This window comes from Harpegnathos saltator, unplaced genomic scaffold, assembly GCF_003227715.2.
Source record: "Harpegnathos saltator strain DR-91 unplaced genomic scaffold, Hsal_v8.6 scaffold132, whole genome shotgun sequence".
NCBI classification, from domain to species: Eukaryota; Metazoa; Arthropoda; class Insecta; order Hymenoptera; family Formicidae; genus Harpegnathos; species Harpegnathos saltator.
In genome coordinates, this window is record NW_020229909.1 from 651,351 (window position 1) to 665,204 (window position 13,854).

At 43.9% G+C, this 13,854-nt stretch overlaps 1 protein-coding gene across 5 annotated transcripts in view; it reads right to left on the minus strand.

Moving 5' to 3' along the window:
* The window catches only part of LOC105188880 (UNC93-like protein), a 138,729-nt gene that overhangs the window by 1,792 nt on the left and 123,083 nt on the right, over positions 1–13,854 (minus strand). The window contains exons 1-7 of one of the 5 annotated variants that reach the window (XM_011150568.3): positions 6,983–7,136; positions 4,416–4,556; positions 3,787–4,285; positions 2,667–2,953; positions 1,442–1,667; positions 1,153–1,312; positions 384–651 (exon numbers count right to left, since the gene is read on the minus strand). In XM_011150568.3, the coding sequence (XP_011148870.1) occupies positions 384–651; positions 1,153–1,312; positions 1,442–1,667; positions 2,667–2,953; positions 3,787–4,046 (1,201 nt within the window). In that variant the 5' untranslated portion in view covers positions 4,047–4,285; positions 4,416–4,556; positions 6,983–7,136. Of the gene's footprint in view, positions 1–383; positions 652–1,152; positions 1,313–1,441; positions 1,668–2,666; positions 2,954–3,786; positions 4,286–4,415; positions 4,557–6,982; positions 7,140–13,854 lie in introns of those variants that run through there. The other 4 variants (XM_011150569.3, XM_025307941.1, XM_025307940.1 and 1 more) reach the window with 4 other exon arrangements.

A 13,854-nucleotide genomic window follows, 5' to 3' on the forward strand; every position in this document is an offset into this window, starting at 1 on the left:
ACACAAAGTAAATACTAGATCGTTGCGAATCTATTCTCTGACGTGGCATATTTTTTTCTTCTTTTTTTTTTTTTAAGAATTGTTAGAATTATAGTTAAAACTGTTGTACTGTCGGTTGGTACACCGCTATTAATGGATCGCAACATGTGCATCCGTTGGTACGATCTTACGTACGTAGCGGATAAACTAGGAAACGCGAGAGTTACCGTCACACGGTGATTTTGCAACGATTAGCCACGCAAAGAGTAAAGGTAGAAAGTTCGATGGTCTGGTATCTAGGACAACGTGGTAGCGATACAATTATCCGAATGTAACGAACACTCTCATTAAGGACGCGCTTGCATGCGATTGTAGTGCATTCAAGCGTAACTCTATCTACGTACAGTTGACTTGCACCAGCCAGATCGAGTCGCACACACCCCATAAACCAGACACCAGAAAGAAGATGACACCTTGCTCAGGCGTCGGTTTCCACTGTAACATGAAGATCAAGATGCCCGAGTGCAAAAAGAATGCGAAGATCATCACGGGCTTCCTGCCAGTCAATTTCACGATGGCTCCTGTGGCGAGTGCGGCTATGGCGTTCGTCACTCCGAAGCATATCATCACGTAACCGATATTACTAATTCCCCAAGCGCACGAGACGAACGACTGTAATGGATAGAAAATATTATCGCTCTTTTATGACGAAAGCTCTCCCATTTCCGATGTACTCGTCAAATTTTATGGAATAAATTTTCATTGGAAAAATAGCGTGACAATCGTGTCATGCAAATTCGAGTGGCGACTCTACGCAAAGCGATCTCTCCATTCTGTATCGTTGTGAATGAATATTTTCATTCGATATTGAAACACAAATTCCCAACGTTACGGGAAGAAGTTCTTTTTAATCGGCTGAAATATTCAATCATATGGATTGAAAATTTATTTTAAATTTAAGTCAAATATTTATCTTCCTGTAATTGTATTTTTGGTGATATCTATATTGTTGCTTTAAGCAAATTTTTATTCACTTCAATTTTCAATTCGAGGAGATTTCAGCATAAGCGGTAACTTTGTTTCATTCACGCTTTTCCGTTTTTTCTTACAAGTAGTGTGTGTGTGTGTGTGTGTGTGTGTGCGCGTTCGCAGGTGGGTGAGTGGCTTACTCACCGCATTGTAATCGGCGAATAAAAAGGCCTGTTCAGCACCGATGAACATCGTTATCGGTAATATCAACAGTTGGCTCTTCTCTTTCAATAACTTTAATGTCACGACCAACAGCTTGAAACCAGACGAGCTTTTCACCGATCGGGCTCTGTTCCTGTCGTACCTGTTGGTGCGAAACAAGTATTACACCGTGTCAGAAGCGAAACTTCCATACAACATATTGCGTTGAGCAAGTACAACGTTTCAGTACCTTCAAAGGGTGATCAAAGTGTCGGGACGTGAGATCTCGTACCTGGTCAAGGAATCGACTCCGAACGTTATTATCAGGCAGGCTAATATCATGCAGGCTAGATAAATCCCGGAGATCAGGTGTATTCGTTCCACCGGCGGTGACTGCAAATTCGGGTTCTCGTGCTTCGCGTCGGATATTCCGCAGAAATTTGCACCGCAAGTTTCCGCCACGACGCTGCTATTCAGAGTCGAATTCGCGGCGACCGTGTCGACACCGTAAGAGAGGACTGTGATGGTAAGAAAGAAGAAAGAAATACAGCAAGAGCGAAATAAAAATGAAATATAAATATCAATGACAAAATTATCTTTGCAGATTGGTCACTCGCGAGCATTGCGAAATAACATTTGACGGCCGCGCTGGAGAAACATGCGCGAGAATGACGCATCGCAGGGCTGCTGATTATTATGCTGACGATTCTTCTGTCGCAAGTGGGCATATTTGTATATTTAAGTAAGCCGAAATATAGCAATTAGAATGCTCGGGCAATTCTTATTATGCGGTCTGTGTTCATTATTCTAATTCCTCAATTGTGACGCCAGCGGCTGAAAATTCACCTTCATCGACGTTCGCGTGTTTTATAGCTTGACGGTCACGCATTCATATCGCATGCTGCCGCGCCCGCACGGCAAGATTGCACAAGCAATCTGCAATTTTGCCAAACCGTGATATTCCCATGAAATGTTTAATAAAATGACGATCGAATAATTACAAGCTGAACGCGCCCGGTCTCACCCTATGAAGTGAATAAAAGAAGCTTCCTTCTGGCGATTGAAAAGATTACAAGAGGTTCGCCCTTCAGGCGATGACAGTTGTTATGACGCCCATCGATCAACTTACGTAATCACAATGTAGTAAGTTACGGTTAATCAGATTTTTTCTCGTGTTTTGCGTTGAAGAAAAATCACGTGAACGTGCGCAATCCCGTTGCATAACGGATACATCGAACATGTAACACAATATATAAAGGGTACGCGTTTAAACATTTGCGTGCGTTCATGGCAATAAATTCTGCATCCCGAAGCGGCTCACGTGCGTTCCTATTTTACATACGCTGCAAGGCACAGCGGCGATTATCAACTAATGCTTGCATAATCAAATTGATAGACTACTACTCGCGAAGTAGATATTGTCCATGCGCGCCAACAATATACATGTATGAAATATATGAAATATAAACCTTACGGCAACGTCGCAAGATGTCACATGGCGACGCGGATAAACCCACCTGCTGAAGATATAAGATTCCCCCACACCTGCGCCATTTGATAGAACATAAAGAAGAGGCCGAAGAACCTCGTGACGAGAACATCCACGGTCATGTCTGAAACGCTCGCGTAGACCTCCGCCGCCACGGTCAAGTAAGTGCATTTTGCGCACCACAGCGGCCCTCCGCCCAAGCCGACGGACAATCCGGTGGGGATCATCGTGTAAAACTTCGGGTAAAACTGAGCAGCTATGAACGGCATATAGGCCAATATGGAGACCGACATTGTCCACTTGCAGCCCAACCAACTGCAATAGAATTGCACAAATGTGAATGGGGAGGAGGGATCGGTGAAATTGCTTTTTATTAAAAAAGAAATATTTTCTAGACACTTGGCGCTTTCGGTCCTGCTTTCTTTTTTGTTTTCTGAAAAATTTCAGATACGGTGAGACGTAGATGTCTCGATTTGACATGCGGAGCGGCATACTAAAAATTTTTCGTTTCTGTTTTCAGGTCACATTAAACGCGCGAAGAGACTCGCGCTGTTTTGGAGCCTCCAGGCGAGTGCGTTGAAGCTTGTGGCCATTTCGCTGGTGGCGAAATGCCAGTGCCGGAGACCGCTGGATTTGCTGGACTAATAATACCGGGCCAAGGTGAAAACGACAACGCGTGATGAAGTTTAGTGCTTGTGGGACTGCGCACGGGACTGGTCGTTTCGCGTACGCGGGAAATACACCCAGCATTTCCAGCGCCCACAGTGATTCAAGGTTCCTCACGTCACGAGCGACTCGCCGCATAACTTTCCGAAGGATTCTTCTATTCGTTTTTCTGTCGCAATACCCGCGGCGACGGCGACGCGACTATCAGATTCAAACTCGGCGGATCTCCGCTCCGGCCCGTTTAAGCGCAGGATATTTATCACCGGCGATCATGAGTGCAGCCAAAATATAGCCGCGTCGCTATCGCCGACGACGAGTCAAAGCGGCTGGTTCTTGATGTATTCGGCCCATTATGCGAGGGCACACGCGTCAGCAATGTACAAATGATACGAGACGTAAGCGGGACTGAGGGTATGAGGAGGAAGAGGAGGAGGAGGAGGGATGTGAAGGGGGAAAGAGGGAAAATTATCTATAAGACTCACCTTATGATCAGGGCGGGTAGAAAAATATTGCTGAACAGCAGACTGCCGTAAATCGCCGACAACGTGAACGTGCCGAGCGACTGATCGGCGTTAACCGAGCTCTGCAGGTTCGCGGCTCCCATGAACGCGGTGAAGTTCATCATGAACGCGCAGCTGATCGCCAGGATGTTTCGCATGATTCGCCATCGTTCGGACGGCTCGAAACTAAGGCTCGGCACCTTCACGAATTGTTCCGACAATTCAATTTTGTCGACCGCCATGTCTCCGATGCCGATCGATGCGCGATATAAATTTCCCTCGGAGATGCGCGCTCAATCGCTCGCAGGTGTGTATGTATGTATGTGTGTGTGTGTGCGCGCGTGTGTGTGTACCCACGGCGACCGCTTCTTCTTTTGCTATTTCGTCTCACACGCTCATCTCCGAAAGTGCGCGAGAGATATTCGGCTGTATCGATTCCGTCGGCGAGGCGTCGCCGCTGAAATCGTCCCGCTCGTACAGTCTGAGAAATGAAAAAAAATGCGACATCATATGCGGATCAAATGGATTATCATGCGCATAACTATCGTCATTGATGTGCGCGTATAATCGGAACATGCATTTTATTTCGCGTGACTCGTGGTCGAGATTACCGTTTCAATATTTCTCACTTTTTCTCCTCTTTTTTTCTTCTTTTCTAGTTGCAGTGCATCTCAACCGTCTGTGAATTAATAAGCCTCATTATCTCGATCGCGACCGCCGCTCGAGGAGAATCGGCAAACGATTATGGCACGCTGTGAAATTAAAATCAGAGAGCTGAATATTCAGATTTATTCTCGTAATCGTTGAGCGACCACGAGATTTGCATGAATCAGTAGCGATTTCAAGGCAATCAGTGGACGAGGAAACGACGTAAACGCGACATATAATATATGATAAATCAATATTGTTTTATGGACACGCGGACATTCCTGTCAGCCACTCGCAAGCGTGTTCGTTGTTTAAATGGCAAACTACGGTCGCTCAACACGTGTCGTTACAACACGTACGAGATTAGTGGGTGAAGGGGAGCGAGGAGGAGCGTGCTCTCGAGCTCCACGACCGGCAATCTCCGAAATTTTTATTCCACTCCGTACCCGAAGATCTTACTCCCCTTCATCCCGGGATATTTCCTGCCGCTTGCCGCTTAGACATGGCGTTTCATACAGGCACGTGACGACAACAATAACAAAAAAAAGAATTCCCAACCCGCGAGCGCGACCGATGGGATTGCGTAACCATTTTCTGCTCGATCTCGATGCCGCGACAAGATACGATTCCCCAGGCATCGATAGGCAATCTGTCCTTGGGAACGGGTATCCTTGTTCCTTTCACGCAGCGTAATCGCAGCTGATACAATTTCCATTTCGATCGCGCACACCGCTCGGAATAAGTAATACACCGATCGCGGATTGGGAAGCCTATCATACGAAAATGGATGCACATAACGACGACGGCGACGACGGCGGCGACGGCGACGGAGGTTTATCGACGAAACGTCGTACGGATTTCCCTGACGGAAAATCGGTAACGGAAAGCGAGGACCCCGTTGCCCACGCTGACATCAACAGTCCTCGGCTGCCGGGCGTTACACACGTGCTTGATCCTTCGAGATATCTCTGGTGCATCGCAGCGACGGCTGAATCTACGTTTCATATTACGAAAAAGTAGAGCGTTCAGCGTCGCTGTGCGATCGAGGCGATTCAGGGTAATCGACTGGCCGCTGAGATCGCAGGTAATCGATTTATCTAATCGATTGATCTAAATCGATTTATCTAATCGATTGATCTAAATCGATTTATCTAATTAATTCAGGCCATTAATTTGAGTCGAGTTAACGTTCTCTATTTTTATTTTTCATTTCGTTCCATATTAATCATTTGTAGTGGAGTATTTGTGCAACAACGACACGAGATGTTTCTCGTCGATACGGCGACTAACTGAATATCGCGAAACATATACGGATTTCCGAGGGCTTTCAATCTTGCCGATGTTCCGCTAATGCGCGGTTTTTTGCAGGTTTCATATAATTACAGGTTTCACTTGAAAGAATGGAGAACGTCGCGTGAAATCGATATGCATTTCATGAGAAAAAAGCGAAATATTAACATAACTGGTTACCAGGCGGAAAGTAATTATTATTCACACTCGCGATCGTGAAAAACAAGTCATGCTTCTACAAGATGCTAATCAAACAGAATATTAAATGATACTTGGAGCTGCTGTACTCGCAGGCATGATGAACGGTAAAGCTGGCGGGGCGGTCGATAATGGCTACGTTGACCCCGTTACACCAACGATGTAAATATGACAATGTTTAAATAATAATCGGACAACCGCGCTGTCGCGCGGTAACGTAATGTACACCAATCGGTCCGCTGTCACGGTAAATTCGCGGTATCAAAGCGCAGGCTCTAATGTACAAAAACGGACTGAGACTTGCGCGTGCGATCACGCTTCTCTATAGTGCGCGGTGCGGTTCAACTTGTCTCGGCCACATCATGTCATTTTCACTGTACTGTCACTGTCGAGCGCAATCACGTAATTCCATTGAACGGAGTTCTCACGAACGATAATACGACGATTAAATATTCTACACGTTTCGTATAAAGCAGAAATATCGCGTAGTTAGATTACAATCGCTCTCAGCCGGACTTAGCAAGACCCATGCGTAAATTACGAGAAATTCCCACATCCAATATATATATTTTCCGCACGGTACCGGTTTCGAGCACGTGCCTTCGCGCTGATCACTCGATTCATCTCCTGAACGAATTAACGCCGCAAGGTTACGCCCGTTTCTTCTTTTCCTTCTTTCTCAGCGTCCTTTTTTTGCAGTATTAAATGACGCAGATTTCGAATATTAAAAATATTTAAAATAGTAAATATAAATTAAGTAATGTGTGTGTGTGTGTGTGTGAATAAATCACATACATAAATGTAAAATATATAAAGATAGATTGAATATAAAGATAAATTAAATATTGGAATTAAATGAATTAAAAAGTATAAAAAAAAGAAAAAATACTTGAAGTTCCGTGAATGTGTTAAACGACGAAGTTCTAGACGAAGAACAGAGGAACTGAAAAGAGCGAGAAAGAAGAGACGATTTAATTTACGTTAATGATCCAGCTTTGTTCAATCTATACGCGGGAAATATTTTAATTACGATAACAATTACCGCGCCGTTGGCTCTCACACCGCAACGTATCTGAGCGCCGTTTCAAGCCAGGCTTTCTTGTTTCCTACCGAGAGAGACCGATCCTTCGTGATTATCGCGGCATGGAGCAACTTCACGTTCGCTTATTTAAGCGCGACGAATCGAACGATACTGGCTGTGAATGAGCAGCAGGATCAAACGTTTACAACTGACCCCCACCCACACTTCACCTGCCTTCAGGTAAGTATGATATATATCGACGGCGAGACTCGGAGTTAGTAGGGATCGCGCGACGCTTATCGAATTCACGTCTCGGCTATCTGTGTCCGAGGCGCGTGTCATGCCATTATGTCTTAATCGTAGAGCCTTTAAGCCGTGTAATCACCTCGATTAACTATCGTCCATTATCCACGGCGGTTACAGCCTCGTTGATCTGTTCGTGTTCCATGGCGCGAGCTATCTGTAACGACTTGGGTAATCTTGGAACAGTGACACTTACATTTCCCGATAACAAACAAGACGCCATGACCCGCGACAGCCTCCTTCAAGAACGGATCATATCACAAAGGGGCCTTTCTCCGATGCAACGTCGAGATTAAGGATTGAGATGAGGACCGAATATTAGAAGCGCGCGCGTGCTCCTCCTCTCTCTCTCTCTCTCTCTCTCTCTCTCTCTCTCTCTCTCTCCGCACATCAAAGAAAGAGAATTTCGAACGGTGCAAGTGGACGATACAGGATTTGGAGGATTTGGAGGAAACGCGTCGAGCATGAGTCGGGCACTGAAATCGAAACAATGGCGAGGAAGAGATGCGCGCGAAAATCAAGCGACACGAAAGCCCGAATATTACGAGCTGTAACGAAGCGGTATCTGCATGCGGCACGTATCCCCGGAATTCTACCGGCGAGATCGAGAGCGTCAATCCGTCCCGGTAGCAGCGCGGGATTTAATCGTCGGACACGCGAACCTAATTCGCTGCAACTGATTTGGTGAAGCCGATTTCGGTGATACGCAATAGGCGACATTCTGACGATGGCTTTGACCAGAAGCGGATACATCGATCCGTAATCATCATGTGAGTTGCAAACCATGCACGCGAAACGAGCAGAAATTATAGTAATTAATTACAGCGTTGTTGCGTTTACAACAGACGCGAACGGAACGCCGGGTGGACGCGGACTCCGCCTTCCGGGCATAGCTTCGCTCGTTCGCTCGCTCGTGCCGCGTGTCGATTTTCATAACTTCCACTTAATAAAAATGCACCGGGTTACTACGAAACTTTTTTAAACCGCTCTAAGTAAAAACTTAAAATTACAAAGCTGTAACGTCGTAGAGCTGCGTGAGATATTGCGTTTGATCAATAAAGTTTTGATACTTAAACGGGACGAAGAGAAAACGAGCGAGAAGGAGAGGGAGAAAGAGAAAGGAGAGAAAGGAGAGTCTCCCGCGATAAGAAAGACTAACGGAGCTCCTTCACGGCTGTGTTTATTAATCGTCAGGATTAATCGCGGAGCAGTCTATCGAGTTTCCCGGAGGAATTTATTTCGCGCGTACCCTCCAAACATCCGATTCTTTTAGTCCATTTACGCTTATTCGTTGTATCGCAGCCGCTGGTGGCGCGGTAAACAATCGCCTTTCCTCATCGATTATTAACAAAAGCGAGTCGTCCATTAGCGCGCTTTCGCGCCAGATAGCCGGGATAAAAGTATGTTTGAGAATATATTGAGAAACGTGTCGCTCGCGCGTTCTGCTTCATCCTTAATTAAGCTCGTCGCGTTAATTCAGCGCGATATTTAATTAGACGAGAAGGGAAAAAGGAGATTGCATTATTCATCTGTCGTTGCATCGGTATACGGATTGTGCATCGTTGCATTGTTTATTACTTGTAAAAATTCATCGTTCATCGATAATTACATCTATCGTACATGCTATCGTATGATCGCTACGAGGCGATGAATTATTATCTGTGCGGTAATTAGCCGTAATTAATGTCCGTACGCCAAATCCGCTTACGTATGTTACGTATGTTACGTCGTAAATGCGCACAGCGTACCGTGCGTTCATGCTACGCTAAATAGCCAGCCGGCTGCTCTTTTCGCCGACTGTTTCGGACTGTTTTAGAATTTTCGGCGAAAGTGTCCGGGACACAGAAAATGAAATAATGGACAAATACCTCGCGCAGTCAAAGAGGGCGGAGGCTTCGCAAGAGCGGGATGTGTAAATATAATCTTCCTCTGCGCTTCCTCTGTATTCCAGCTGCGAACTTAGCCGGAGCGCCCCGTAAATTTTATTTCACTTTCACGTCACTTTTCACAGTCGTAAACGCGATTTTCACTTTCGATGCGTGATCACGGTTTCTCACACTGATGTTGCCAGTTTCCGCGTGTGCGCGCATCGTAAATTGCGGAACAGCCAAATTAAGAACGTCGGCAGTGCTCAATTTCTGTTAATTCGTCGAATTTAATTTTCGCCGCGCAATCTGCAAGATTTAGCGATGTGTCGCGAGATATGGTCTTCTTTTTCGCCCGTACTGTTTCAATCAAGAGATGATTCATAAGAGCTGTCGCGACCTACCGCGAAAAATTCTCGGGAAACGTGCGGACGCATTTGCACTTTTGCTACTAAAAATATGAACCGTGTTATTTATGTACGCGAATAAATTACGCACGATCATCCCGTTCCATAATTTCCATCTGCGATGATACAGGGCGCAGAATAGCCCAACACATCGCATTTCGCTCAAAATTGCATAAATCTCAGAAATTTTATTCGCATTCCTGGAAATTTATCGCCTTCCGAATTATCGGAATCACCTTCCGGATATTAATCGATTTCCGGACGGAATACAAAATATATCGCTCATCAAGAACAGCGCATTAAATGAAAATTTATTCTACCACGTAAACGGCAAAATTGAAATTCTCGCTTTCGAATTCTACCAGCGCGCGTTTCACGTTTCAGCATTTTAACGTTGCCATCATAGAAAATTGATTTTCGGACTAACATCCTGCCAACGTGCTCCAACAAAGCGCTCGCTAGATTATTCAAAATGGATGGCACTGATTTCGCGCGCGCGCGCGCGCGAGAGAGAGAGATATATCTGTTCCGATATTGGCTGGTAGAAATATCTCATATTAGTTTACTCTCGCCACGGCAAGATATTTCTATCAGTCAATATTCGGTCATATTTAGGGATACACCTGGAACGTCGATGCTAGGATACTTCAATTACAAGAGCAAGAGACCATGAAGCGGATATACGTTGTGGCGCACTTCGTGGCATACATATGCTGCATATCAACGGAAATTGCGCGTCGGGGGTGAGTTTCGCTCCACCGAGGCCGTTACATTCGTTAGCAACGAAAAGCAGGATGGAAACTCGCTGTGGCTACATTGTACATCCTCGAGATGCGTAAAAGCGATTACGTATAATTTCGAAAGCGCAGGGAGAGAGAGAGAGATTATTGCATCTAATAATGATTTGTTCAATACTTCACTTGATACAAAATAAACAAATTGCGCTCTCTATGATTTGCATCGCAATTAATGTTAGGTTATTTTTTGACAATTTTCTATTCAAATATTGTAATAAGGATCAATAATGCGCTTATAGCGTTTCATTTTTATCTAAAAAAAAAATGTATGATTTATTATATTTTTGTAGGATTTTGATTGACTATCCTGATGTATTTGTTAATTAAATATGATAAAAAATGTATAACCTTAATATTACGCATAATCTTACCATTACCAATATAGAAGAGGCATAAGCAATGAATAACACCCATGTCCATAGTCAGACCTTATATTTAAGACTTCCTTAAGTTTATCTTCAGATGGTCTGTAGCCAATAAAATAATCCATGCAGCATCTAAAGATGGATATAAGGAGATCTCAAATATAAGGCCTGACTATGAATACGGGTATAAATAAGAGGTTTTCGAGTCTTGCCCGATAAGCGTCACGTGACCTTGCGCCTAATATATATGTGCGTGCGGAACGGCGAAGCGATCATAACAATCCTCCGGGCAAAGTCGAAAACATCGGGAGACAGTTACGCGCTATTTTCGACTTTCCCAAGTTGATTAGAGTGTACGCGGGATGTGTTAGATTATTCCGCGCGTTCGATCATCGTGCCATCATCATTCCGAGGAATCCTGGAATTTTATAACGGTGACTATCACTTCATTTTTCTTATTTTCCAAAAGAAATATTCATTCTCGAGCCTTTATCTTCTCGATTGCGTTTGCTATTTATTCACATAACTGACCAAGAAACTTGCTTTTTGTTTCAGATCTGCCTGAGCTTGTGGCCTCGCGATGGGTACAGTTCCCGGGGGTGTAATTTCGGTGGACATGGACATCGTAGAGGAGGAACTGGTCCTGGTCGGACCGAGCAGGATAGGCTCGAAGGTATGCTTATAGACCTGTCCCGTAGATACCATAAAAGTCCATATAAATTCATTCTTGTTTATTTATTTCTCGCGACGTTGCTCAAGTGACGTCGGTACCGCGAATGTGTCATTACACGCGTTGCGTATAAACGACAGTTCGAATATGAAGCAGGCATGAAATAGTGTGATTACGAGTATTACGAGATCATGTGAAATATCACGATATAAAACACGTGAAATAAATGAATGAGTATCGTAACGGTGCTTACAAGCGGCTCCCACCGGCTGAAGGTCGCGCGACTTTGGAACAATAACATATATGTATATAAGTACGCGGTGAGAGTGAGCAATCGCAGTAGTCCTTGACTCGAGGGTAAACAGATCGGAAGACGTCTCGTGCGTTATCTTCAGCTTTTTTCGGGATCGATCGGAGCGTGAGACGCATTACGTGACTACGGCACATGCGATCATTTTGCTGGAATAAACTTGAGCAGCGACGGCATCCTGAAATCTCAAGGGTGACTACCGCCTCTCTCTCTCTCTCTCTCTCTCTCTCTCTCTCTCTCTCTCTCTCTCTCTCTCTCTCTCTCTCTCTCTCTCTCTCTCTCTCTCTCTCTCTCTCTCTCTCTCTCTCTCCTCTCTCTCTCTCTCTCTCTCTCTCTCTCTCTCTCTCTCTCTCTCTCTCTCTCTCTCTCTCTCTTCTTATTTCTAATTTCAGTTTCAGAGAAAAATATATAACGAAAAGTTTCCAAGAAAAATATATCATTTTCAGCCTCTTTATTTCCGGAACGTTGACATTTATTTATATAACTATAATCAGAAAACTTACTTTTTGTTTTAGATCTGACGGAACCTGAGGTCAAGCGATGAGTGCTGTTCCCGAGAGTGCAGTTTCAATGGACGTGGATGCCGTACCGGAGGAGCCGGTTCGGGTCAAGCAGGGTCGGTTCGAAGGTAAGATTCTTGTACAAACTTCTTGTACTCTTGCGATTGACTCTGTGCGATCGAGAACCGAGTTGTATTTGTCAGGGTGAAAGATTGTTGAGTTAGAACGATCGCAACGGGTTGACACGTCTCTCGTATGTGTCTACACATTTTCTTTTTCAATTATTAAGTTTCATAAAAACGAAACTATATTTTTGTTGCAGATTTGTAGCTGAACGTGGCCGGCCCTGAGTTCCTGGTATTTCGGTGAGTCGGAAAAATAAGTTTCAAAAAGTGAAAGATGCTGAATATAAAAATTTATGGTGATGGTTTATTCATTTCCATTAAAATCAATGCGATTTACCTACACTGAGAGAAAAATGTTTGATATATATCTCTCTGACTTGCTGTAAGAAAGAAAATTATTTTAATAGTAAATTTTACCGTATGGCTATTATTATTTTTCTGTCAGAGCGGAAAAAATATGTATATATGTTTGATGCCGAAAATAATTTTAGCTAGATTAACTATTCTTTTCTCTCAGTGTAGCTCGTGTCAATTTTGCATGTCAGGTTTAGCATATATATGTGTCTGTGTTGTCCATCACAAAATATATTTGCTCGAAATAATCAGTCTTTGCGTTATCCGATAAAAATATTCAACACAACATGCTGTATTATCTAGCACAAATTTCAACAATTAAATAGTTATTTCTTAAAAATATCTTTTTGGATATATCTTTTAATTCCGCTAACTTTTGCAAGCTTATTTACACACATGAATTTGCACTTGTACGCGATTCAATATACACAATTATTTAACAATGTCATTAGTTCGGTGAAATTTTTTAACTATTTCGAGCAAAATACTCATCGAAATTACGCAAAATATGCGCACCAGAATTGCGCAAAAGTGCGTACTCAATTTGCGCAAAAGGCGCATCAAAATTGCGCCATCACACGCGAAATTCGCGATTACTTTGCTCGCGAATAAATTGTTCGATCGTGTTTCGGGGTCTTCAACCCATTAATTAAAATGTTCATTAACGACGGGTTATAATGCGATTTCAGCCGTAATTATCGTCAAATGCATATATCTTTTAGAGAAATTAGAACTCTTTCAGAACGAGAACCTCGTTCGTTTTTCTGATATACTAGTACGTGAAGCAGTATATCTCTATTTCTTTTTTTCGCGTTTTCCGTCTATAGCTTCGTGATTTTCGTTTCGCGACCGCGCGTTTCGCGATTTACAGGTATATACTCTCGAAACACTGAACTACTATCGCGTAAATTTTCGTCTTTAAACGCCGTTAAAACAAATCTCGAGTGCAGTGAAATAAAGTGAAGCGAGTAAAGTGCAATCGACCAGGGACGACGACTGGACGTTACAGAGGCTGGACGCTGAGAAGGACGGACGTGGAACGACACAGTCGGGATGAATTACATCGGTGGATCGGTCGACTGAACTTCGTGGGACGTCCACGCGAAATAGTGAGTGTACAATTTGTACGCTTGCAAAGCGTCATATTGCGTAGTGCATGCTCAGTAGATCGCATTGATTCTCGGATCGCGTATATTT